This window comes from Hibiscus syriacus, unplaced genomic scaffold, assembly GCF_006381635.1.
Source record: "Hibiscus syriacus cultivar Baekdansim isolate YM2019G1 unplaced genomic scaffold, ASM638163v2 tig00010533_pilon, whole genome shotgun sequence".
Lineage (NCBI taxonomy): Eukaryota > Viridiplantae > Streptophyta > Magnoliopsida > Malvales > Malvaceae > Hibiscus > Hibiscus syriacus.
The window spans coordinates 1,907,853-1,933,472 of record NW_024062223.1 but is presented as its reverse complement, the minus strand read 5'-3'; the positions used below and the strand labels follow the sequence as shown (position 1 = coordinate 1,933,472).

Below are 25,620 nucleotides of genomic sequence, written 5' to 3'. Positions count from 1 at the left end.
GGTTTTTAAAGAAAAATCAAATTATGAATTCTTAACCATAAGAAGGGTAGGCACTGTGCTAGTTAGCCTAAGGGTACAAGTAAATGGCAAATGGGTCCTAGAGTATGACAGGCACGTAGTAAATTCAAAAGTAGGAATGGTGGAAAACTGGTCCCCATTGCCAAGACATAGTCGCTGGAAAGACCGATGAATGAAAGACTTTTAAGTTTCCTTTCAGTTTTGCTTGCAGTTTCAAAATGTGGGTTAAACTTAAAGCTCTTTCTTCAATTCTCTCCAATCTGGTTATCGCATCGGCCTTGTTGCCGCTGCCCCAAGATGCTATGACAGTGGTAATTTTACCACAAACAGCACGTATGGCAATAACCGGGACCTTCTTCTCGCTTCACTCCCATCTAATGCCTCTGCAAACGGTGGATTCTTCAATACCACTATTGGCCAGGGCTCCTACAAAGTTTACGCTCTTGCTATGTGCAACGGAGACTCTGCTCCAGAGAAATGTTTTAGCCTTGTCAATGACACAATCCACGAGCTCATGGCCAATTGTCCCAACCAGAAAGAGGCCTATTCACGGACAGGGGATTTCTGTATTGTGCATTATGCAGATCGTTCATTTTTCGGAACCCCGGAGCTAGAACCCGCTGTGGCATTCTATAATACCGGCAACCTCACATTGAACTTAATGGAATTCAATGCTGTTTGGGAGAGTTTGATAAACAGTGTGGTGAGGAAGGCTTCCAAAGGCTCTTCTAGTCTCATGTACGCAACTGGGGAAGCAGACGTTACGGTGTTCTGGAAGATATATTCACTAATGCAGTGCAGTCCAGATTTATCGGAGCAGGATTGTGACTACTGCCTAAGGCAATCTGCAAATTCCTATGTAAGTTGTTGCCATGGGAAGCAAGGAGGTGGTGTTCAGAGGCCTAACTGTTTATTCCGGTGGGATTTGTATCCCTTCTATACAGCCAATGCTTCTACAACGGCATCTTTGTCTCCTCCACCCTCACCTTCTAGTCCTCCACCCCAAGCTGCTAGTCCTCCGCCACAGTCAGTGGACTACGAAATAAGAAAAGGTAAGTACCGGTCTGCAAGATGCATGCTGAACATTAGTCATTATAATGTTGTCTAAAGGTACTTACAATGTTCTTGCTTGTACAGAAGGGGGAGACATTTTGATGCAGGGGATCCGAGACAGATGATGATGAACTGTCAGATTGCATCTTGATAGTGCTGAGATACCATGAATTGGCAGATCAGCGCAAATGCGAGAATTGATTGTAACATGTTCCTCATTGGGGTCGTTTTGAGTATGTTTCAGTCTTTTGGTCATAACTTTGGCTACAGGTGTCAGAATCGCGCATAAGACTCCAATCCGGAAAACTCTTTTCGACGCACACGCTCTCCACAGTGAGATACGCTCACTGTGGCCTTTTTTCAACCTCAAATTCTGCCGTTTTCCCCTCCGAATCACTAGAATTAGATATTTTTTTACTATTTATGATAATATTTCGATTGTTAATTAGAAAGTCAATTTAAATCCGATTTAGACCAGATTTTTTGGAGATTGCTTATTTTATTTCGAATTTCAATTTAGAGTGATTTTCGGGATTTTGCTATTTTTGGCAAAATTCGAATAAAGACGATTTTTGGCTATAACAGTTCGGCTTGTGGACTGATTTTGCCATTGTTTGATTTGATAATATTTTATTAAACCCTAGTGACTTTTTTTTTCTGGATTTTTTTGGGCGAATTTTCTCTTGTGAATCATCTGTTGGAGCGCTTGCAGGATAATCACTATTCTGTCTGGCGTCACATTTCATCCCAAACATTAGTCATTATAGTTGTTCCGAGGCTCACCTTCATCGTAGTGCTTGTCATACTTGGAATTGTTGTTCTTCCCATGAGGATCAAGAAAAAGAAACAGAATGATCAAAGTAAGTTAGCCTTTGATTTTATTTTTGTTTTACTGTTGTAGTCTTATAACAAAAGATAATTTACTAATAATCAATCCTTTGCAATGTTATGTAACTTAAATGATTCTTTGTTAACCTGTAGATAACAAGATGCACGTTGAATCGCTGCAAATCGACTTTCATGCAGTGAGAGCTGCAACAGAAAACTTCTCCGATGCAAACATGCTTGGACGAGGTGGATTCGGTCCTGTTTATAAGGTAATTTAAGACTTGCTGTATGAAAATTTCCATCATCTCGTCGTCAACCGCACGCGCTGCCACGCGCCTTCAGTGTGTGTGGGCTTCGTTTCAACTATGCAACCAAGTATCTTGAAAGATGAGTCAACTCGGACCAAGTTAACCGAGTCAACTCGTTGACCCTTTGACCAAAAAGTCAACGTTTTCAAAAAAGTTATATTTTTTTTTTCGCCGTCTTGAATTCGAATCCAAAGTCAGTTTTGCCAAATTCGAACTCAGTAAATAGTTTTTCTGTGTTTTATGTTCATATTCAAATGTTTTTTTGATTAATGTTTTTGATGTAAATTTGTTTTCTATGCATATGAGGCTTTATGGGTCGTGGACATAAAGCTTGAGGGCGATCAAATAGAGTTTAAATGGTCGATCGATGTGACTTGTAAATTGAGGTAATATTTTTCTACCCATTGCATGCTGTATGGTAAAAGTTAGGTATTGGTTAATGCATAAATAAATATCATTGGGCTGGGAATAAATATTAATTATACTAAACCTATACTAATCCCAATAAAATGTCGAAAATGCCCTTTGGATACAAATATGACACGATTTACCTCTGATAGTGGAAACAACTTGGAATCAGTGAATCTTTGGATAAACCCGGAAAATACTTTAAACCTAAGCATTGAATTGCCTCTAAAGGTCTTCGAACATGGCCCAAGCTTGTCGGTCTCTCTGGATATGATTACAATATATAAATAAATAATATCATTGGGATACATGTTCATCTCCTCAAGATTCGTTCTAATGGTGGTATGATGGTGGCTAGTTCAACTAGTGTAATCAATATTGAGAAGTGAATATTTTGAAGGATGTTAGTCCGAATGATTAGTGAGTATTGCAGTGTTGAGATCTGTTCAACCTTATTTGATCCAGAATCATGACAATTTAATATAAATCTTGAATACGACAAATTATCGTTAAATTATTAAGTATTCTTTCAAAATCAAAATGATAAAAATAACCCTATTGAGTAAAATTATAAAAATACCCTTTCATAAACAAATTTGATGATTTAATTGTAACTTAACGTATTAAATTTAAATATTTACAATTTAATAAAAATATATATTTAAATACTTTATTATTAATATAGTTTAAACTTGTATGAAACTTTATTTTTGGGTTTTAATAGTTTAATTTTAAATAAATAAATAAATAAATAATCTGATATTTATATAGATTATTTTTTTTTCAATTTTAAAATCATAAAGAATATTTTTCATATTTTACAATGATGTATATGGTTTTTAAAGAAAAATCAAATTATGAATTCTTAACCATAAGAAGGGTAGGCACTGTGCTAGTTAGCCTAAGGGTACAAGTAAATGGCAAATGGGTCCTAGAGTATGACAGGCACGTAGTAAATTCAAAAGTAGGAATGGTGGAAAACTGGTCCCCATTGCCAAGACATAGTCGCTGGAAAGACCGATGAATGAAAGACTTTTAAGTTTCCTTTCAGTTTTGCTTGCAGTTTCAAAATGTGGGTTAAACTTAAAGCTGTTTCTTCAATTCTCTCCTATCTGGTTATCGGCATCGGCCTTGTTGCCGCCGCCCCAAGATGCTATGACACTGGTAATTTTACCACAAACAGCACGTATGGCAATAACCGGGACCTTCTTCTCGCTTCACTCCCATCTAATGCCTCTGCAAACGGTGGATTCTTCAATACCACTATTGGCCAGGGACTATTATGTCGTTTTCCCTTCCGAATCACTAGAATTAGATATTTTTTACTATTTATGATAATATTTCGATTGTCAATTAGGAAGTCAATTTAAATCCGATTTAGACCGGATTTTTTGGAAATTGCTTATTTTATTTCGAATTTCAATTTAGAGTGATTTTCGGGATTTTGCTATTTTTGGCAAAATTCGAATAAAGACGATTTTTCGCTATAACAGTCCGGCTTGTGGACTGATTTTGCCATTGTTTGATTTGATAATATTTTATTAAACCCTAGAGACTTTTTTTCTCTGGATTTTTTTGGGCGAATTTTCTCTTGTGAATCATCTGTTGGAGCGCTTGCAGGATAATCACTATTCTGTCTAACGTCATATTTCATCCCAAACATTAGTCATTATAGTTGTTCCGAGCCTCACCTTCATCGTAGTGCTTGTCATACTTGGAATTGTTGTTCTTCCCATGAGGATCAAGAAAAAGAAACAGAATGATCAAAGTAAGTTAGCCTTTGATTTTATTTTTGTTTTACTGTTGTAGTCTTATAACAAAAGATAATTCACTAATAATCAATCCTTTGCAATGTTATGTAACTTAAATGATTCTTTGTTAACCTGCAGATAACAAGATGCACGTTGAATCGTTGCAAATCGACTTTCATGCAGTGAGAGCTGCAACAGAAAACTTCTCCGATGCAAACATGCTTGGACGAGGTGGATTCGGTCCTGTTTATAAGGTCATTTAAGACTTGCTATATGAAAATTTCCATCATCTCAAAGCAAAAAGACGGAATGAATATGTGACAGCGAATACTAGGAAATAATAGTTGTTATTTTCCCTCACTGCTCCTTGCTCTGAATTCTATCAGGGTAAGCTTGAAGATGGACGAGAGGTAGCTATAAATTCAACACAGGAATCTGGTTAAGCTTCTTGGTTTTAGCTTCGAACAAAAAGAAAGGGTTCTAATCTATGAATTTCTTCCCAATTCAAGCCTTGACAACTTTATATTCGGTACCGTTTCAATCCTTCTAAACTACACCTATTGAATATGCATTGTAGTCCTATAATTTTACGAGTTTTGCAGATCCAGCGAAGCGATTACTACTAAACTGGGACAAGAGGTACAGAATTATAGAGGGAACTGCCAAGGGACTCGTTTATCTTCATGAAGATTCTCAATACCGGATCATCCATCGGGACTTGAAAGCAGCCAACATATTGTTGGATGAAGAGATGAGTCCTAAGATCTCAGATTTCGGAATGGCGAAATTGTTTGTGGTTGATCAAACTCGAGCCGATACAAGCAAAATTGTAGGGACCTAGTAAGTATTAAGAATGATGAGATTTTATATCTAGTTTGTTACATTTATTCATTGAAATGTATTCGTATATGCAGTGGATACATGGCTCCAGAGTATGCATGGCATGGTCAATATTCAGTTAAATCTGATGTTTATGCCTTTGGAGTGTTGCTTTTAGAAATCATTAGTGGGCATAGAATCAACAGCTTCACCAACCAAATAGGAGAGACAATGCTTACCCATGTAAGATCTCCATACTCTGGTTACGGTAGATAATGGAATAGATGTTGCTAAAAAACAATGTAAGTTCATAACGTCGAACATATGCAGGCATGGAGAAACTGGAAAGAAGGGACTGCTTTGGAATTTGTTTATCCGATTCTGAGGGATGGATCGAGAAGCGAAATAATGAGATGCATCCATCTCGGGTTGCTTTGTGTTCAAGAAAACATTGCTTATAGACCAACCATGACCTCAGTGGTTCTCATGCTTATAGACCAACCAAGACTCTGTCAATGAGGCTTCTATTTCGGAACTAGATCCTCGATGAAGTTCGAATAAGTACTTGCATTGCATATCTTCTGTACTTTATGTTTTCTGTATGATTTGTTACGAAATTCAGTGATAAATACATGATGATTTGAGCACTGGAACCTCCTTGTTGACTGATTCAACCCCATTTCTGAAGCTACAGCTTTTATTCGTGTCTTTGTACCAAAAAAGAAATAGAAATTCGATCGTTATTGATGCTGAATCCTTGTTTCAATAGTGATGGTGATGGTGCAGCATATTGTGCGTGTTTTTTGGTGTTGAATTTGGTAAGCTGATATTTTGGGTTAATGTCGTGGCTGCCTTTTAGACTTTTCTAGGGTAAACTCAAATAACAGTCACTAAACTTTGGTCATTTTCATTTTGGTTATTGAAATTGAAAAACTTTCATTTGAGTTACTGCCATTAACAAAAAAGAAATTATTTCGATCACTGTGTTATTTAACCATTAATAAAAGCTGACGTGACACATTAAAATAATCCTAATGAACCGGACATTATTTGCTCTTTTCGCCGTCATATGGTAGTTTTTTCAATAAAAAATTATTATTTTTTTCTTTCTTTCTTTCAATTAATAACATTATAATCTCATCATATCTCAATCGAAATTAGAAAATAATATTTTTATCGGTTAATGTTTAATTTGTTGAGTAGTTTTTGGCTATTTTGTGGTACTTGGGAGCTGTTATACGCGTCTAGTTGCTACATTTATCAACTTTTCCAAAGTAATTCCATGTTTGTCGAGTAAAAAAAATCTATGAAGTAATTAAAATCAATTAATCTAAACATTTAAAATGTAAATAAAAACAATCTTAAATTTATAAACAAATAAGTTAAAATAATTTCCATTTAATAAAGTAGATTAAGAAAAGTCAAAATAAAATTTGAAACTTTTTTGGTCCCCATTTAATGCTAATTTACGAAATGGCTTAATTGCTTTTTTTCTTTTCAAAAAAGTTTAATTTAATATTGGGTAAAGTACATAAATAGTTTCAAACTTTTAGGACACTTGTATTTTGTTCACCTAACTTTTAAAACTTACAATACAATTATCAAACTTTTAGTTCGTTTTCAGTAATATCACTGATAATACCTCTCATTAGTTTTATCCGAGGTGACAGTTGCTTCCATTAACTCTCTTCTTTTCTCTTTCTTCTTCTTCTTCTTCTTCTTCTTCTTCTTCTTCTTCTTCTTCTTCTTTTCTCTTCCTCCTCGACAGCTAAATAACTAACTATTATCGAAAACTAAACGAATGCACATAAAATAGTGAGCAAAAGAACTGTAGTTCACAAATCCATCGTCTTCTCCATATCGTCTAGACTTGATTCGTCCAGCTTCTTCAATGGCTACATGGTACTCCTATAGCTCGAAGATGACTTCAACTCTTAAAATTCTTCTTCTTTCTTCGTCCCTAAGTTTGACACCAGTTTTAACCCGTCACTCGGTGATATCAATGGCAATCATGTAGGTGTTAATGTTAACTTGGTTGTTTTTTTGGCCTCGATTGATGTTTTGTTCAAGGGGTTGATCTCAAAAGTGGAAAAATAACAGCTTGGATTGAGAACGATGATTCAACCAAGTAAGTTCAAATATGGCTTAGTTATTCATGGATTAAGCCTACAAGTCCTTTTCCTGTTGCACGAATCAACCTGAGGAACCAATTTAAAGAATATTTGCATGGGGGCAGATGTATTAAGCCACTTAAGTGTCAAGTGTATCCCGATAATTTGAAAATGATTTAGTCTAATGCGTTAGAGAAAATGAAAAATTCTAAATTTTTAAGAAAAGAATACTAAATTTTTAGACATTTTTTTTAATTTCTGGATCCACCATGTTTGCATGTTGAATTCTCGACTTCGAATGGACTCGGTTCATCGATGCACAACATCGACCATTGACATTTCAAAATATTCACCACTTCCATTGAATTAGGCTATTGTTTCATGTGTTTTCCATAGGATTCATCAACCATTAATGATCCTCATAAAATCAGACTAAAGATTGGGAATATGTGGATTCTATTAGGGTCTTTAGTGGCTTTCGTCGTCGTAATAATATCAGTTTCGGTCATCTATTTCATCGTAATGAGGAAGAAGAGTGTTAGACGAATATGTTTTTTTTTAAATTTTTAATTCAATATTTATGGGGGTGATAGATTTATTATTCTAAAAATAAATAATAAATTAACGGTTAGGTTACAGTTAATAACTGCTATAACCATTCTAATTATTGAAAATTTTTATTTATAGGTAATAATCTTGTAATTCTATTATCAATATTTTTTTTAGATAATTCCATTTCATTACCCAAGAAAAACAAGAAACCTGCTACGTAAACAACAATTTAACTCCTGCTAGTACAAACATCAAAAGAAACAACCATTACAAGTGACCCCCAACCTTAAGAAATACCCCATTTTTTATTGAATAGTTTCTTTGATGTCCTTCAACACATCACCCACCAGTCTAGCTTTGCCCCCAAAAAACCTACTATTTCTCTCCTTCCAAATGCCATACAAATGACCAGCTCAAGCAAGCTTAAACACCCTCACAAGGAGAGATTTCCCTTTAAAACAGTGAACAGCCCATGCCAACTCCCTATCCCAATAGTTAACCCTACGAGTTACACCACACAAAGTAAGGATATCACCCCACAACTCCCTCGCAAAACCACAATCAAATAACTAGTGATCCCTAGTCTCAGCCTCAGCACCACAAAGCACACACTAATCACTGTTAATGCTTAATCCCATCCTCAAAAGTCTTACCCGAGTAGAAAGCCTATTACCTATATTTTATTGATAGGTTACAGTTCATATTTTAGGTTGCAATTTAATTATTTATTAAATACATTAAAAGATTCAAGGCGCAGTACAACATGTTACGTTACCATCGAAACCATATTTATTATAATATAAACAGTTAAAGCCTTATAACCCGTAACAGAGTTGCACTACACGTGTCCATACAAACCAAATTAAAACATATTATACTTACTAAAGATCAAGATGAAACAACTTACAGTTAATTTAGATAAATTTGGAATCGTACTTCAGGAGAATGTGAACTCTCCTCAGAGAAGAAGCTATAGCTGAAATGACGAAAAATGTCCCAACAAGATGGTCACTTGCAGAGATCAAGTCAGCCACACTGGGTTTTCATAGGAACAGGATTGTTGGTGAAGCTATAGGCTCATGTTACAATGTTAATTTCCAGTGCACTCTAGCAGATGGTAATGAAATTGCAGAGAAATGTTACGCTCTTGCTATGTGCAACGGAGACTACTCCAGAGAAATGTTTAGCCTTGTCAATGACACAATCCACGAGCTCATGGCCAATTGTCCCAACCAGAAAGAGGCCTATTCACGGACAGGGGATTTCTGTATTGTGCATTATGCAGATCGTTCATTTTCGGAACCCCGGAGCTAGAACCCGCTGTGGCATTCTATAATACCGGCAACCTCACATTGAACTTAATGGAATTCAATGCTGTTTGGGAGAGTTTGATAAACAGTGTGGTGAGGAAGGCTTCCAAAGGCTCTTCTAGTCTCATGTACGCAACTGGGGAAGCAGACGTTACGGTGTTCTGGAAGATATATTCACTAATGCAGTGCAGTCCAGATTTATCGGAGCAGGATTGTGACTACTGCCTAATGCAATCTGCAAATTCCTATGTAAGTTGTTGCCATGGGAAGCAAGGAGGTGGTGTTCAGAGGCCTAACTGTTTATTCCGGTGGGATTTGTATCCCTTCTATACAGCCAATGCTTCTACAACGGCATCTTTGTCTCCTCCACCCTCACCTTCTAGTCCTCCACCCCAAGCTGCTAGTCCTCCGCCACAGTCAGTGGACTCCGAAATAAGAAAAGGTAAGTACCGGTCTGCAAGATGCATGCTGAACATTAGTCATTATAATGTTGTCTAAAGGTACTTACAATGTTCTTGCTTGTACAGAAGGGGGAGACATTTTGATGCAGGGGATCCGAGACAGATGATGCTGAGCTGTCAGATTGCACCTTGATAGTGCTGAGATACCATGAATTGGCAAATCAGCGCAAATGCGAGAATTGATTGTGACATGTTCTTCATTGGGGTCGTTTTGAGTATGTTTCAGTCTTTTGGCGATAACTTTGGCTACAGGTGTCAGAATCGCGCATAAGACCCCAATCCGGAAAACTCTTTTCGACGCACACGCTCTCCACAGTGAGATACGCTCACTGTGGCCTTTTTCAACCTCAAATTCTGCCGTTTTCCCCTCCGAATCACTAGAATTAGATATTTTTTTACTATTTATGATAATATTTCGATTGTCAATTAGGAAGTCAATTTAAATCCGATTTAGACCGGATTTTTTGGAGATTGCTTATTTTATTTCGAATTTCAATTTAGAGTGATTTTCGGGATTTTGCTATTTTTAGCAAAATTCGAATAAAGACGATTTTTGGCTATAACAGTCCGGCTTGTGGACTGATTTTGCCATTGTTTGATTTGATAATATTTTATTAAACCCTAGAGACTTTTTTTCTCTGGATTTTTTTGGGCGAATTTTCTCTTGTGAATCATCTGTTGGAGCGCTTGCAGGATAATCACTATTCTGTCTGGCGTCACATTTCATCCCAAACATTAGTCATTATAGTTGTTCCGAGCCTCACCTTCATCGTAGTGCTTGTCATACTTGGAATTGTTGTTCTTCCCATGAGGATCAAGAAAAAGAAACAGAATGATCAAAGTAAGTTAGCCTTTGATTTTATTTTTGTTTTACTGTTGTAGTCTTATAACAAAAGATAATTTACTAATAATCAATCCTTTGCAATGTTATGTAACTTAAATGATTCTTTGTTAACCTGTAGATAACAAGATGCACGTTGAATCGCTGCAAATCGACTTTCATGCAGTGAGAGCTGCAACAGAAAACTTCTCCGATGCAAACATGCTTGGACGAGGTGGATTCGGTCCTGTTTATAAGGTAATTGAAGACTTGCTATATGAAAATTTCCATCATCTCAAAGCAAAAAGACGGAATGAATATGTGACAGCGAATACTAGGAAATAATAGTTGTTATTTTCCCTCACTGCTCCTTGCTCTGAATTCTATCAGGGTAAGCTTGAAGATGGACGAGAGGTAGCTATAAAGAGGCTGTCAGTAAATTCGGGCCAAGGAACACGAGAATTCAAGAACGAAGTCATGCTATTGGCGAAGCTTCAACACAGGAATCTGGTTAAGCTTCTTGGTTTTAGCTTCGAACAAAAAGAAAGGGTTCTAATCTATGAATTTCTTCCCAATTCAAGCCTTGACAACTTTATATTCGGTACCGTTTCAATCCTTCTAAACTACACCTATTGAATATGCATTGTAGTCCTATAATTTTACGAGTTTTGCAGATCCAGTGAAGCGATTACTACTAAACTGGGACAAGAGGTACAGAATTATAGAGGGAACTGCCAAGGGACTCGTTTATCTTCATGAAGATTCTCAATACCGGATCATCCATCGGGACTTGAAAGCAGCCAACATATTGTTGGATGAAGAGATGAGTCCTAAGATCTCAGATTTCGGAATGGCGAAATTGTTTGTGGTTGATCAAACTCGAGCCGATACAAGCAAAATTGTAGGGACCTAGTAAGTATTAAGAATGATGAGATTTATATCTAGTTTGTTACATTATTCATTGAAATGTATTCGTATATGCAGTGGATACATGGCTCCAGAGTATGCATGGCATGGTCAATATTCAGTTAAATCTGATGTTTATGCCTTTGGAGTGTTGCTTTTAGAAATCATTAGTGGGCATAGAATCAACAGCTTCACCAACCAAATACGAGAGACACTGCTTACCCATGTAAGATCTCCATACTCTGGTTACGGTAGATAATGGAATAGATGTTGCTAAAAAACAATGTAAGTTCATAACGTCGAACATATGCAGGCATGGAGAAACTGGAAAGAAGGGACTGCTTTGGAATTTGTTTATCCGATTCTGAGGGATGGATCGAGAAGCGAAATAATGAGATGCATCCATCTCGGGTTGCTTTGTGTTCAAGAAAACATTGCTTATAGACCAACCATGACCTCAGTGGTTCTCATGCTTAGTAGCTATTCCATGTCTCTTCCGGTTCCATCGAGACCTGCATATTGCATATCCAAGACTCTGTCAATGAGGCTTCTATTTCGGAACTAGATCCTCGATGAAGTTCGAATAAGTACTTGCATTGCATATCTTCTGTACTTTATGTTTTCTGTATGATTTATTACGAAATTCAGTGATAAATACATGATGATTTGAGCACTGGAACCTCCTTGTTGACTGATTCAACCCCATTTCTGAAGCTACAGCTTTTATTCGTGTCTTTGTACCAAAAAAGAAATAGAAATTCTATCGTTATTGATGCTGAATCCTTGTTTCAATAGTGATGGTGATGGTGCAGCATATTGTGCGTGTTTTTGGTGTTGAATTTGGTAAGCTGATATTTGGGTTAATGTCGTGGCTGCCTTTTAGACTTTTCTAGGGTAAACTCAAATAACAGTCACTAAACTTTGGTCATTTTCATTTTGGTTATTGAAATTGAAAAACTTTCATTTGAGTTACTGCCATTAACAAAAAAGAAATTATTTCGATCACTGTGTTATTTAACCATTAATAAAAGCTGACGTGACACATTAAAATAATCCTAATGAACCGGACATTATTTGCTCTTTTCGCCGTCATATGGTAGTTTTTTCAATAAAAAATTATTATTTTTTTCTTTCTTTCTTTCAATTAATAACATTATAATCTCATCATATCTCAATCGAAATTAGAAAATAATATTTTTATCGGTTAATGTTTAATTTGTTGAGTAGTTTGTGGCTATTTTGTGGTACTTGGGAGCTGTTATACGCGTCTAGTTGCTACGTTTATCAACTTTTCCAAAGTAATTCCATGTTTGTCGAGAAAAAAAATCTATGAAGTAATTAAAATCAATTAATCTAAACATTTAAAATGTAAATAAAAACAATCTTAAATTTATAAACAAATAAGTTAAAATAATTTCCATTTAATAAAGTAGATTAAGAAAAGTCAAAATAAAATTTGAAACTTTTTTGGTCCCCATTTAATGCTAATTTACGAAATGGCTTAATTGCTTTTTTCTTTTCAAAAAAGTTTAATTTAATATTGGGTAAAGTACATAAATAGTTTCAAACTTTTAGGACACTTGTATTTTGTTCACCTAACTTTTAAAACTTGCAATACAATCATCAAACTTTTAGTTCATTTTCAGTAATATCACTGATAATACCTCTCATTAGTTTTATCCGAGGTGACAGTTGCTTCCATTAACTCTCTTCTTTTCTCTCTTCTTCTTCTTCTTCTTCTTCTTCTTCTTCTTCTTCTTCTTCTTCTTCTTCTTCTTTTCTCTTCCTCCTCGACAGCTAAATAACTAACTATTACCGAAAACTAAACGAATGCACATAAAATAGTGAGCAAAAGAACTGTAGTTCACAAATCCATCGTCTTCTCCATATCGTCTAGACTTGATTCGTCCAGCTTCTTCAATGGCTACATGGTACTCCTATAGCTCGAAGATGACTTCAACTCTTACAATTCTTCTTCTTTCTTCGTCCCTAAGTTTGACACCAGTTTTAACCCGTCACTCGGTGATATCAATGGCAATCATGCCGGTGTTAATGTTAACTTGGTTGTTTTTTTGGCCTCGATTGATGTTTTGTTCAAGGGGTTGATCTCAAAAGTGGAAAAATAATAGCTTGGATTGAGAACGGTGATTCAACCAAGTAAGTTCAAATATGGCTTAGTTATTCATGGATTAAGCCTACAAGTCCTTTTCCTGTTGCACGAATCAACCTGAGGAACCAATTTAAAGAATATTTGCATGGGGCCAGATGCATTAAGCCACTTAAGGGTCAAGTGTATCCCGATAATTTGAAAATGATTTAGCCTAATGCGTTAAAGAAAATGAAAAATTCTAAATTTTTAAGAAAAGAATACTAAATTTTTAGACATTTTTTTTTAATTTCTGGATCCACCATGTTTGCATGTTGAATTCTCGACTTCGAATGGACTTGATTCATCGATGCACAACATTGACCATTGACATTTCAAAATATTCACCACTTCCATTGAATTAGGCTATTGTTTCATGTGTTTTCCATAGGATTCATCAACCATTAATGATCCTCATAAAATCAGACTAAAGATTGGGAATATGTGGATTCTATTAGGGTCTTTAGTGGCTTTTGTCGTCGTAATAATGTCAGTTTCGGTCATCTGTTTCATCGTAATGAGGAAGAAGAGTGTTAGACGAATATGTTTTTTTAAAATTTTTAATTCAATATTTATGGGGGTGATAGATTTATTATTCTAAAAATAAATAATAAATTAACGGTTAGGTTACAGTTAATAACTGCTATAACCATTCTAATTATTGAAATTTTTTATTTATAGGTAATATCTTGTAATTCTATTATCAATATTTTTTTTAGATAATTCCATTTCATTACCCAAGAAAAACAAGAAACCTGCTACGTAAACAACAATTTAACTCCTGCTAGTACAAACATCAAAAGAAACAACCATTACAAGTGACCCCCAACCTTAAGAAATACCCCATTTTTTATTGAATAGTTTCTTTGATGTCCTTCAACACATCACCCACCAGTCTAGCTTTGCCCCCAAAAAACCTACTATTTCTCTCCTTCCAAATGCCATACAAATGACCAGCTCAAGCAAGCTTAAACACCCTCACAAGGAGAGATTTCCCTTTAAAACAGTGAACAGCCCATGCCAACTCCCTATCCCAATAGTTAACCCTACGAGTTACACCACACAAAGTAAGGATATCACCCCACAACTCCCTCGCAAAACCACAATCAAATAACTAGTGATCCCTAGTCTCAGCCTCAGCACCACAAAGCACACACTAATCACTGTTAATGCTTAATCCCATCCTCAAAAGTCTTACCCGAGTAGAAAGCCTATTACCTATATTTTATTGATAGGTTACAGTTCATATTTTAGGTTGCAATTTAATTATTTATTAAATACATTAAAAGATTCAAGGCGCAGTACAACATGTTACGTTACCATCGAAACCATATTTATTATAATATAAACAGTTAAAGCCTTATAACCCGTAACAGAGTTGCACTACACGTGTCCATACAAACCAAATTAAAACATATTATACTTACTAAAGATCAAGATGAAACAACTTACAGTTAATTTAGATAAATTTGGAATCGTACTTCAGGAGAATGTGAACTCTCCTCAGAGAAGAAGCTATAGCTGAAATGACGAAAAATGTCCCAACAAGATGGTCACTTGCAGAGATCAAGTCAGCCACACTGGGTTTTCATAGGAACAGGATTGTTGGTGAAGCTATAGGCTCATGTTACAATGTTAATTTCCAGTGCACTCTAGCAGATGGTAATGAAATTGCAGTTAAAAGGCTGTCGAAAACTTCGAGTCAAGGGCTGCTTGAGTTCAAGAATGAAGTTATGTTAATTGCCAGATTACAACATAGAAATCTTGTGCGGCTCTTGGGATGTTGCTTACAGGAAAACGAAGAGTTGCTTATATATGAATTCACGCCCAACAAGCCTTGACGTGTTTCTATTCAGTTTGATTCTTCAACCTTTCGATACCAACATTATCTCATTCATAAACATAACAAATTTCAATGTTTGCTTAGTCCATTTTTTTCTCTTTTTCGAGATTTATCATATTCGAGTTTAGCTGCACAACTGACTTGGCAGAAACGATTCAACATCATTAGAGGAACTGCCAGAGGTATCATGTATCTGCACGAAGATTCTCGCCTTGGAATCATCCATAGGAACTGCCCGAGTATGCTATGGAAGGGCAGTTTTCTGTCAGGTCTGATGTTTTCAGTTTCGGAGTTCTTTTGCTGGAGATTATAACTGGTAAAAGGAATAACGGGTTTCATTTATTGGAACGTGGTGAAAGCCTCTTGATTTTTGTATGTTCTCTCATCCGATCTTCAATGAATAGATTAATCTGATATTATATACAAGAGGCTAATTCTAAGTGATGATTGTAGGCATGGAAACTATGGTCGAAAGGTGAAGCAATGGAGCTAATAGAAGAGCATCTTCTCAAGTCGAGTGTGCCGACTGAGGTGCTTAAATGCATTCAAATCGGCCTATTGTGCGTGCAAGCTGATCCGGTAGACGGACCAACCGTGGTTGCCATGTTGGGAAAGGACACCATAACGCTGCCTCTACCAGCAGAGCCTGCATTTTGTGTTAGACGTATTGTTGCAGAACAAATTCAACCCAATGCAAGTGATAGAATCTGTTCTGTTAATGAGGTTACGATTTCAAATATGTCACCTCGGTGATCGATTATTTCAAGTATATGATTGTTCCTGAAAAATTGTTGAGTTTTTCATTTTGGCTGAATGGACCTTACTGAAATGTACATCAACGTTTGAACAAAACAGTGGCATATATGTTAATTAATGGCAAATAGTATATAAAATGGGTAAATTACACAGTGAATCACTAAATTATTATTTTTTTCTACAAGTTTGATCACTAACATTATATTTTTTTATTGTGGCCACGGATAAACAAATAACGGAGATCATTATGTGATATGATATAATAATAATATCAGTCCCTAAAATTTATATATTTTTATCAATTCTATCATGTTTTGAGAAAAAAACAGTAAATGAACTTGAATATATAAATAATCCATCAATTTGATCCTCATTTTAATTATAAATAATCATCTTCATTATTTGTTTAACGAACAGCGAACAAAGTAAAAAAAACTTAACATTATTGATCAAATTTGCAGAAAAATGTAGTTTGATGATCAAAACAGAAAATAAATAATAGTTCAATGACCATTTGAACATAGTTTACCCTAAAGGCGTGGTCAAATATTGAACAGACCAAACAAACTTCGAAGAAAGCGGGAACGATGGAAAAAGCATTCCAATGTTGAAGACACAACAGCAAAACCGTGTTTGGTCGGTTAAGCAGACTTTATGTTGGACAAATCATAAAGACAAGTTCCTTGGCGTGTCTCTTTAACTGTCCACTTCATCCTCTTAAAGAAAGAAACATGGAAATTGATTATCTTGAGTGATCATAAAATAGTATTTATTTAGAATATTTTTTTTAGTTATGGATAATATATGTATATCATGTAGATGTAATTATTCGAATTAAATATATTAAAAAAATAATACTTCTTTTCATCATTGAAACCGTTGTTCATTCTATCATTAAATTTGTTTCAATGCAAATGATCATTATTAATTTATTACTTGTATGGTTTGCATAATTAAGGTAGGGCTGGAGTCCTAAAACAATAAGCTCTATTAATCAGCTCAATACATTGAGTACGGAAAATCGGTTGAAATGTTTGCGTAAGAAAAGTCACTGAGAGGGACGAATGTAAGATTTTATTTACTAGTGAATTTATAAATTATTAATGGTAGAAATTATAAAATTTTAGAGATTACAGAAATAAATTATCAATAAAAAATAAAAAATAAAAAAATACTTAAATTATTTGAAAATTTACAATTTTTAAGAGACCATCGCGGCAACTTTATGAAATCATCATTAAATAAATTAAACTTTTAAAAATATTACTAGATAAAATACATCAAAGGTCATTAAACTTTGTCCAAATGATTATTTTTGTTTACCAGACTTTCAAAAGTTATAAAATAATCATTAAGTTTATTGAATTATTACAAAATGATCACTGCAATGTTATAACATTTATAAAAAGTTTGATATATTCAATTTTCATTTTTAATAATTTGATAAAATTTAATGATCATTTTATAACAATTTGATAAAATATAATAACCATTTTAACTATTAGATAAATTTAATAATTATTTTGTAAGTTTTGAAAGTTTAATGGCCTAAATAATCATTTCAATAGTATAGTGACCTTTAGTGTACTTTACACTAATTTTTTTTGTTTACTGGATAAATTTTTTAAAAGAATAATCTAAAAATTTAGAATTTGATTATTTTTTTATATAACTCCTAGTTTTATTAAAAAAGAAGAAATATTCATAATTATAAAGAATGTTTACAATCATAAACGTAAACTAAACACATAATTAAGATATTTTCTTATCACCATTAATACAAAAATTAGTCATTAAGATCACACAATATCATAGAAGGAAAAGGTTAAAAATCTAACTAAAAAACTCGAACAAAAGATAAATATGAACATATCTGACTGCATCGATAAATGAACCACAAAATGAATCAAATTACTAAAAGACAACTGACAAACCATAAATCAAAGTCGAGTGACGTGAAAAAACTATCAACGAACGCAAATAACGTATCCAAATCCAATCCGATGGTCCAAAACAAGAAAGATCATCATGACAACAAATAAACATCATCTTGATTAGTCATGACGATGTTAAATCCAACCATAAAAAATAAATTAAAACAAAAATCAATTAACCAAAAATATGCCATAAAGACAAAAAAAAAAGTGTCAAACAAATTTGATAACTTAATTGTAACTTAACATATTAAATTTTATTCATTATAATTTAATAAAATTATATATTTAAATACGTTATTATTAATATAGTTTAAAATTGTATGGAATTTATTTTTAGATTTTAATAGTTTAATTTTAAATAATAAAAAATCTGATACTTATGTAGATTAATTTTTTTCAATTTTAAAATTAGAAAGAATATTTTTCATATTCTACAATGATGTATGGTTTACAAGAAAAATCAAATTATGAATTCCTAACCATAAGAAGGGTAGGAACTGTACTAGTTAGCCCAAGAGTACAAGTGAATGGCAAATGGGTTCTAGAGTATGAGGCACGTAGTAAATTCAAAAGTAGGAAAATTGGTCCCATTGCCAAGACATAGTCGCAGGTAAGACCGATGAATGAAAGACTTTTAAGTATCCATTCAAGACCGATGAATGAAAGACTTGAAGTTTCCATTCAGTTTGGCTTCAACTCCAGCTGAGGATAGACCGAGAGGAGAGGACAGATGAACGCAATCGTTTTTTTAAAAATTTAAAATTATTATATATTTTAATTTTTTTATTGAAAATATATTTTTATCTTATCAAAATTTTATAAACTGGAGTTGGCATGAAGTTGACTTCAGCCAAGCAAACAACTCTCATCTTTGCCAAGAAAACCATCTCTTCAACTCTTTTTTTTTTTTGCTTCCTTCAAACTATAATCTCAAAATGTGGGTTAAGCTTCAAGCTGTTTCACTTTCTTCAATTCTCTCCCATCTGATTATCAGCATCAGCCTTGTTGGCGTTGCCCCAAGATGCTACGACACTGGTAATTTTACCACAAACAGCACGTATGGAAGAAACCGGGACCTTCTTCTCGATTCACTCCCTCGTAATGCCTCTGCAAACGGTGGATTCATTACCGCCACTATTGGCCAGGGCTCCGACAAAGTTTACGCTCTTGCTATGTGCAAAGGAGACTCTACTCCAGAGAAATGTTTTAGCCTTGTCAATGATACAATCCACGAGCTCATGGACACTTGTCCCAACCAGAAAGAGGCCTATTCATGGACAGGTGATTTCTCTGTTGTGCACTATGCAGATCACTCATTTTTCGGAACCTTGGAGCTAGAACCCTCTGTGGCAGTTTATAATACGGGAAACGTCACATCGAACTTAACCGAATTCGATACGGTTTGGGAGAGTTTGATAAACAGTGTGGTGAGGAAGGCTTCCAACGGTTCTTCTAGTCTCAAGTATGCAACTGGTGAAGCGGAACTTGGAGCATTCCAAAGGATATATTCACTAGTGCAGTGCACTCCGGATTTATCGGAGCAGCGTTGTGACTCCTGCCTAAGGCAATCTGCAAGTCGCTATGAAAGCTGTTGCCATGGGAAGCAAGGAGGTGTTGTTCAGAGGCCTAACTGTTATTTCCGGTGGGAAATGTATCCCTTCTATACAGCCAATGCTTCTACAACGGCGTCTTTGTCTCCTCCACCCTCACCTTCTAGTCCTCCACCCCCAGCTGCTAGTCCTCCGCCAAATTCAGTGGACTCCGAAATCAGAAAAGGTAAGTACCGGTCTGCAAGATGCATGCTGATTTCAGGAATAAAATAGGTGTCTTGTCTAAAGGTACTTACAAAAGTTGTTGCCTGTACAGAAGGGGGAGGCATTTCATCCCGAACACTAATCGTTATAGTCGTTCTAAGTGTCATCTTCATGGCGGTGCTTGTCATACTTGGAGTTGTTCTCCCCAAGAGGATCAAGAAAAAGAAACAGGATGATCAAAGTAAGTTAGCCTTTGATTTTCTTTTGTTTTCCTGTTATAGTCTAATAACAGAAGATAATTCACTAATAATCAATCCTTTGCAATGTTTAAGGATGGTGTGTTTAGTTTTACTCTCCTTTCCATTTGTTACAAGTTATGTAACTTGAATGATTCTTTGTTAACCTGCAGATAGCAAGACGCACGTTGAATCTTTGCAAATTGACTTTAATGTAGTGAGAGTTGCAACAGAAAACTTCTCCGAGGCAAACATGCTTGGACGAGGTGGATTCGGTCCTGTTTACAAGGTAATTTAAGACTTTCTGTATGAAAATTTCCATCATCTCAAAGAAGAAAAAAGACAGAATGAATATGACAGTGAATCCTCTATCAGGGTAAGCTTGAAGATGGACGAGAGGTAGCTATAAAGAGGCTGTCCGAAAATTCGGGACAAGGAACACGAGAATTCAAGAACGAAGTCATGCTATTGGCGAAGCTTCAACACAGGAATCTGGTTAAGCTTCTTGGTTTTAGCTTCGAACAAAAAGAAAGGGTTCTAATCTATGAGTTTCTTCCCAATTCAAGCCTTGACAACTTTATATTCGGTACCGTTTCAATCCTTCTACAATACACCTATTGAATATGCATTTTAGTCCTATAATTTTACAAATTTTGCAGATCCAGTAAAACGATTACTACTAAACTGGGACAAGAGGTACAAAATTATAGAGGGAACAGCCAAGGGACTTGTTTATCTTCACGAAGATTCTCAATACCGGATTATCCATCGTGACTTAAAAGCAGCCAACATATTGTTGGATGAACAAATGAATCCTAAGATCTCGGATTTCGGAATGGCTAAATTGTTTGTGGTTGATCAAACTCAAGCCGATACAAGCAAAATCGTCGGGACCTAGTAAGTATCATGAATGATGAGATTTTATATGTTGTTTGTTACATTTATTCATTAAAATGTATATGCATATGCAGCGGATACATGGCTCCAGAGTATGCATGGCATGGTCAATATTCAGTTAAATCTGATGTTTATGCCTTTGGAGTGTTGGTTTTAGAAATCATTAGTGGGAACAAAATCAACAGCTTGACCAACCAAGTAGGAGACTCTCTGCTTACCCATGTAAGATCTCCATACTCTGGTTACGGTAGATAATGGAATAGATGTTGCTAAAAGACAATGTAAGTTCATAACGTCGAACATTTGCAGGCATGGAGAAATTGGAATGAAGGGACTGCTTTGGAATTTGTTGATCCGATTCTGAGGGATGGATCGAGAAGCGAAATAATGAGATGCATCCATCTCGGGTTGCTTTGTGTTCAAGAAAACATTGCTTATAGACCAACCATGGCCTCGGTGGTTCTCATGCTTAGTAGCTATTCCATGTCTCTTCCGGTTCCATCGAGACCTACATTTTGTATGAATACCAACACGGAGACAGCAACGATGTCCGATTCATTGTCATTATCTAATCAATCTGAAAGAAAAGCCATCCAAGACTCTGTCAATGAGGCTTCTATTTCGGAACTAGATCCTCGATGAAGTTCGAATAAGTACTTGCATTGCACATCTTCTGTACTTTTTTTTTCTGTATGATTGTCTAGAAATTCAGTAACAAATACATGATGATTTGAGCACTGGAACCTCCTTGTTGACTGATTCAACCCCATTTCTGAAGCTACAGCTTTTATTCGCGTCTTTGTACCCAAATAGAAATTCGATCGTAATTGATGGTGAATCCTTGTTTCAATAGTTATGATGATTGGAGCGTGGTTAGGTGCGGTGATCGGTGCAGCATATTGTGCGTGTTTTTTGGTGTTGAATTTGGTAAGCTGATATTTTGGTTAATGCTGTGGCTGTCTTTTAGACTTTTCTAGGGTAAACTCTAATAACAGTCAGCAAACTTTGGGTCATTTTCATTTTGGTTATTGAAATTGAAATTTTTTCATTTGAGTTACTGCCATTAACAAAAAATTTTATACGTGACACGTTAAAATAACTCTAAAGAACTGGACATTGTTTGCTCTTTTCACCGTCATTTGGTGGTTTTTCCAATAAAATATTATTAAATTTGATTCTTTCTTTTCTTCAATTAAACTTATTGAATAACATTATCATCTCTTCAAATCTCTTCGTTGCTGAGTTTGCTTCAACTTGGATTGAGAACGGTGATTCAACCAAGTAAGTTCAGATATGGCTTAGTTATTCATGGATTAAGCCTACAAGTCCTTTTCCTGTTGCACAAATCAACATGAGGAACCAATTTAAAGAATATTTGCATGGCGGGCAGATGCATTAAGCCCCTTAAGGGTCAACTGAAGGGTCAAGTGTATCACGATATTTTGAAAATGATTAAGTTTAGTCTAATGCGTTAAAGAAAATGAAAAATAATAAAAGAAATTGTATACCCGTTAATTTTAAGAAAAGAATACTAAATGTTTAGACTTTTTTTTAATTTCTAGATCTGCTACTACTTGCATGTTGATTTCTCGACTTCGAATGGACTCGATTCATCGATGCACACCATCCACCATTGACATTTCGAAACATTCACCACTTCCATTGAATTAGGCTATTGTTTCATGTGGTTTCCATAGGATTCATCAACCGAAATTTTTAATAACAAATTTTACAAATGCTTCAAGGTCGCGCTCCTTTTGTTTCAGGTAACGCTTGTTACCAGCGTCGGAAATAAAAATGAACTATATAGGCGGGAAATATGAGTGACGGTTTGAAAAAAAATACGTGGCACAATCTATCACGTTACTCTTACAATCGGATTTATAATAGGTCATTGTCATATAAACGGTTAAAGCACTTAATCGGTTAAATAAAAATAAGGTGCAACCTATTACATTACCATTGTAACCGGATTTCTTGTAAAATCCTTATAACTTAACAGTTATAGATAATATATGTATATTATGTAGATGTAATTATTCGAATTAAATATTTTTAAAAAATAAAACTTATTTTCATCATTTAAACCGCTTCATATTCTATCATTAAATTTGTTTCAATGCAAATGATCATTATTAATTTATTACTTGTATGGTTTGCATAATTAAGGTATGGCTGGAGTCCTAAAACAATAAGCTCTATTAATCAGCTCAATACATTGAGTACGGCAAATCGGTTGAAAAGTTTGCGTAAGAAAAAGTTGATGAGAGAGATGGATGTAAGATTTTATTTATGAGTGAATTTGTAAATTATTAATGGTTGAAATGAATTATTAAATTATATATATTACATAAATAAATTATCAACAAAAAAATAAAAAAAATACTTAAATTATATGAAAATTTAAAAATTTCAATACATCATTTCAAACCAAAATTAAATCTAACAATCAACCAATAACTCGATTAAATAGATTAAAATGGGTTCGGAAAGCTCACCGACGGCAGACGGATGAAACCAGTGACAACAAGGTAACCCACCTGTTGGGTTTGGGCGGATGACAACGGTGAGTCCAATGGTGCAGACGATGAGGCGAGACGATGGTCGAGGCGACCGGAATCGAAGCAAAATCGTGCGAAGGCGGAGAGGGTTTCGACAAAGCTTATTTGGCTTCTCCACGTCAAACAATGGCTCCTTTTAACAAATTGACAGAGTCTTTTGGACGCGGTGGTCTGGCGCTTCGAATGAAGGTGGCGGTGACCTGAACCACCGGGCGAAGCAGAGAGCGACGAGGAGGGTTGTCGAATGATCTCTCTCTCCACGCGATGAACGACGGCCTAAACGGATGATCTAAGGGTCGGGGTTAGATCACCAGTCGTTATTGAGTCCGATGGTGACGGCGATGCACTCGACTGCCGACTGGAAGTGGCTGACCAGAGGGGCGATGGTGGGGCCGTTTGGTTTGGGGTTTGGGTTTTCGGGGGGCTTGGTTTTCCAACACACGGGGGGTTTTCTCTTATTTTTATTTTTTCATTGACCAAAATAAATGTGATAATTCAAGGTTAAGTCCCTAAACTTCCCACATGTTCCAAAATCGAGCTACAAACTTTTAAAAATTTGCAATTTAGTCCTCAACTTTCTTTTAATTAAATTTTGGGGTGTTATAGCAACACTGACATTGAAGAAAAATGTGTCATAAACAAATCAGGGTCGAGTAACGTGAACAACCATCCACGAATACAAATAGTATATCCAAATCCAATCCGATGAACAATAAAATCAGCATAATAACAAATATGCATCATCTTGATCAGTTATAACAATGTCAAATTCAACTCTGAAAAAAATAAACTAAAACAACGATCAATTAGACAAAAATATACCATAAAGACAAAAAAAAAAGTTTCACAAACAAATTTCGTGACTTACTTGTAACTTAACGTAATAAATTTAATTAATTATAATTTGATAAAATCATATATTTAAATACTTTATTATTAATATAGTTTAAACTTGTATGAAATTTATTTTTGGGTTTTAATAGTTTAATTTTAAATAAAATAAAAAATCTGATATTTATGTAGATTAATTTTTTCAATTTTAAAATCATAAAGAATATTTTTCATATTTTACAATGACGTATATGGTTTACAAGAAAAATCAAATCACGAATTCTTAACCATAAGAAGGGTAGGAACTGTACAAGTTAGCCCAAGAGTACAAGTAAATGGCAAATGGGTCCTAGAGTATTGAAGGCACGTAGTAAATTCAAAAGTAGGAATAGTGGAAAACTGGTCCCATTGCCAAGACATAGTCGCAGGTAAGACCGATGAATTAAAGACTGTAAGTTTCCATTCAGTTTTGCTTGAAGTTTCAAAATGTGGGTTAAACTTAAAGCTGTTTCTTCAATTCTCTCCTATCTGGTTATCGGCATCGGCCTTGTTGCCGCCGCCCCAAGATGCTATGACACTGGTAATTTTACCACAAACAGCACGTATGGCAATAACCGGGACCTTCTTCTCGATTCACTCCCATCTAATGCCTCTGCAAACGGTGGATTCTTCAATACCACTATTGGCCAGGGCTCCGACAAAGTTTACGCTCTTGCTATGTGCAAAGGAGACTCTACTCCAGAGAGATGTTTTAGCCTTGTCAATGATACAATCCACGAGCTCATGGCAAATTGTCCCAACCAGAAAGAGGCCTATTCATGGACAGGGGATTTCTCTGTTGTGCACTATGCAGATCACTCATTTCTCGGAACCTTGGAGCTAGAACCCTCTAGCGCAGTATATAATACGGGAAACATCACATCGAACTTAACCGAATTCGATACGGTTTGGGAGAGTTTGATAAAAAATGTGATGAGGAAGGCTTCCAACGGTTCTTCTAGTCTCAAGTACGCAACTGGGGAAGCAGATGTTACGGTGTTCCCGAAGATATATTCACTAATGCAGTGCACTCCAGATTTATCGAAGCAGGATTGTGACTATTGCCTAAGGCAATCTGCAGATTCCTATGTAAGTTGTTGCCACAGGAAGCAAGGAGGTGGTGTTGAGAGGCCTAATTGTTTATTCCGCTGGGATTTGTATCCCTTCTATACAGTCAATGCTTCTACAACGGTGTCTTTGTCTCCTCCACCCTCACCTTCTAGTCCTCCACCCCAGCTTCTAGTCCTCTGCCACAGTCAGTGGACTCCGAAATAA

At 35.4% G+C, this 25,620-nt stretch overlaps 3 protein-coding genes and 2 pseudogenes across 3 annotated transcripts; all 5 read left to right on the top strand.

Annotated features, from left to right (window-relative positions):
- Positions 1–236: 236 nt before the first annotated feature.
- On the top strand, positions 237–5,704 carry LOC120204034 (annotated as a pseudogene).
- Positions 5,705–8,829: 3,125 nt separating this feature from the next.
- LOC120204033 lies at positions 8,830–11,988 on the top strand (annotated as a pseudogene).
- A 3,029-nt stretch (positions 11,989–15,017) lies between these two features.
- Positions 15,018–16,087, top strand: LOC120204032 (cysteine-rich receptor-like protein kinase 10). Its single transcript, XM_039204134.1, has 3 exons — positions 15,018–15,257; positions 15,563–15,706; positions 15,788–16,087. The coding sequence occupies exons 1-3, from the start codon at positions 15,018–15,020 to the stop codon at positions 16,085–16,087; spliced, it is 684 nt and encodes a 227-aa protein (XP_039060065.1).
- Positions 16,088–18,889: 2,802 nt separating this feature from the next.
- LOC120204235 (putative receptor-like protein kinase At4g00960) lies at positions 18,890–21,776 on the top strand. Its single transcript, XM_039204352.1, has 7 exons — positions 18,890–19,803; positions 19,894–20,022; positions 20,191–20,306; positions 20,393–20,603; positions 20,677–20,914; positions 20,989–21,136; positions 21,224–21,776. Exons 1-7 carry the CDS (start codon positions 18,963–18,965, stop codon positions 21,554–21,556), a joined length of 2,016 nt encoding a protein of 671 aa, XP_039060283.1. The 5' UTR covers positions 18,890–18,962; the 3' UTR covers positions 21,557–21,776.
- Positions 21,777–24,792: 3,016 nt separating this feature from the next.
- LOC120204031 (cysteine-rich receptor-like protein kinase 14) lies at positions 24,793–25,620 on the top strand. Its single transcript, XM_039204133.1, has one exon. The coding sequence runs from the start codon at positions 24,793–24,795 to the stop codon at positions 25,618–25,620; it is 828 nt and encodes a 275-aa protein (XP_039060064.1).

Coding starts and splice junctions, on each gene's coding strand:
- LOC120204032 (XM_039204134.1), top strand. CDS start 15,018: ATGACGAAAAATGTCCCAACAAGATGGTCACTTGCAGAGATCAAGTCA. Junction 15,258..15,562: donor GATTACAACATAGAAATCTT/GTGCGGCTCTTG, acceptor AATCATCCATAG/GAACTGCCCGAGTATGCTAT. Junction 15,707..15,787: donor GTGAAAGCCTCTTGATTTTT/GTATGTTCTCTC, acceptor TGATGATTGTAG/GCATGGAAACTATGGTCGAA.
- LOC120204235 (XM_039204352.1), top strand. CDS start 18,963: ATGTGGGTTAAGCTTCAAGCTGTTTCACTTTCTTCAATTCTCTCCCAT. Junction 20,023..20,190: donor AAAGAAACAGGATGATCAAA/GTAAGTTAGCCT, acceptor GTTAACCTGCAG/ATAGCAAGACGCACGTTGAA. Junction 20,307..20,392: donor GATTCGGTCCTGTTTACAAG/GTAATTTAAGAC, acceptor ATCCTCTATCAG/GGTAAGCTTGAAGATGGACG.
- LOC120204031 (XM_039204133.1), top strand. CDS start 24,793: ATGTGGGTTAAACTTAAAGCTGTTTCTTCAATTCTCTCCTATCTGGTT.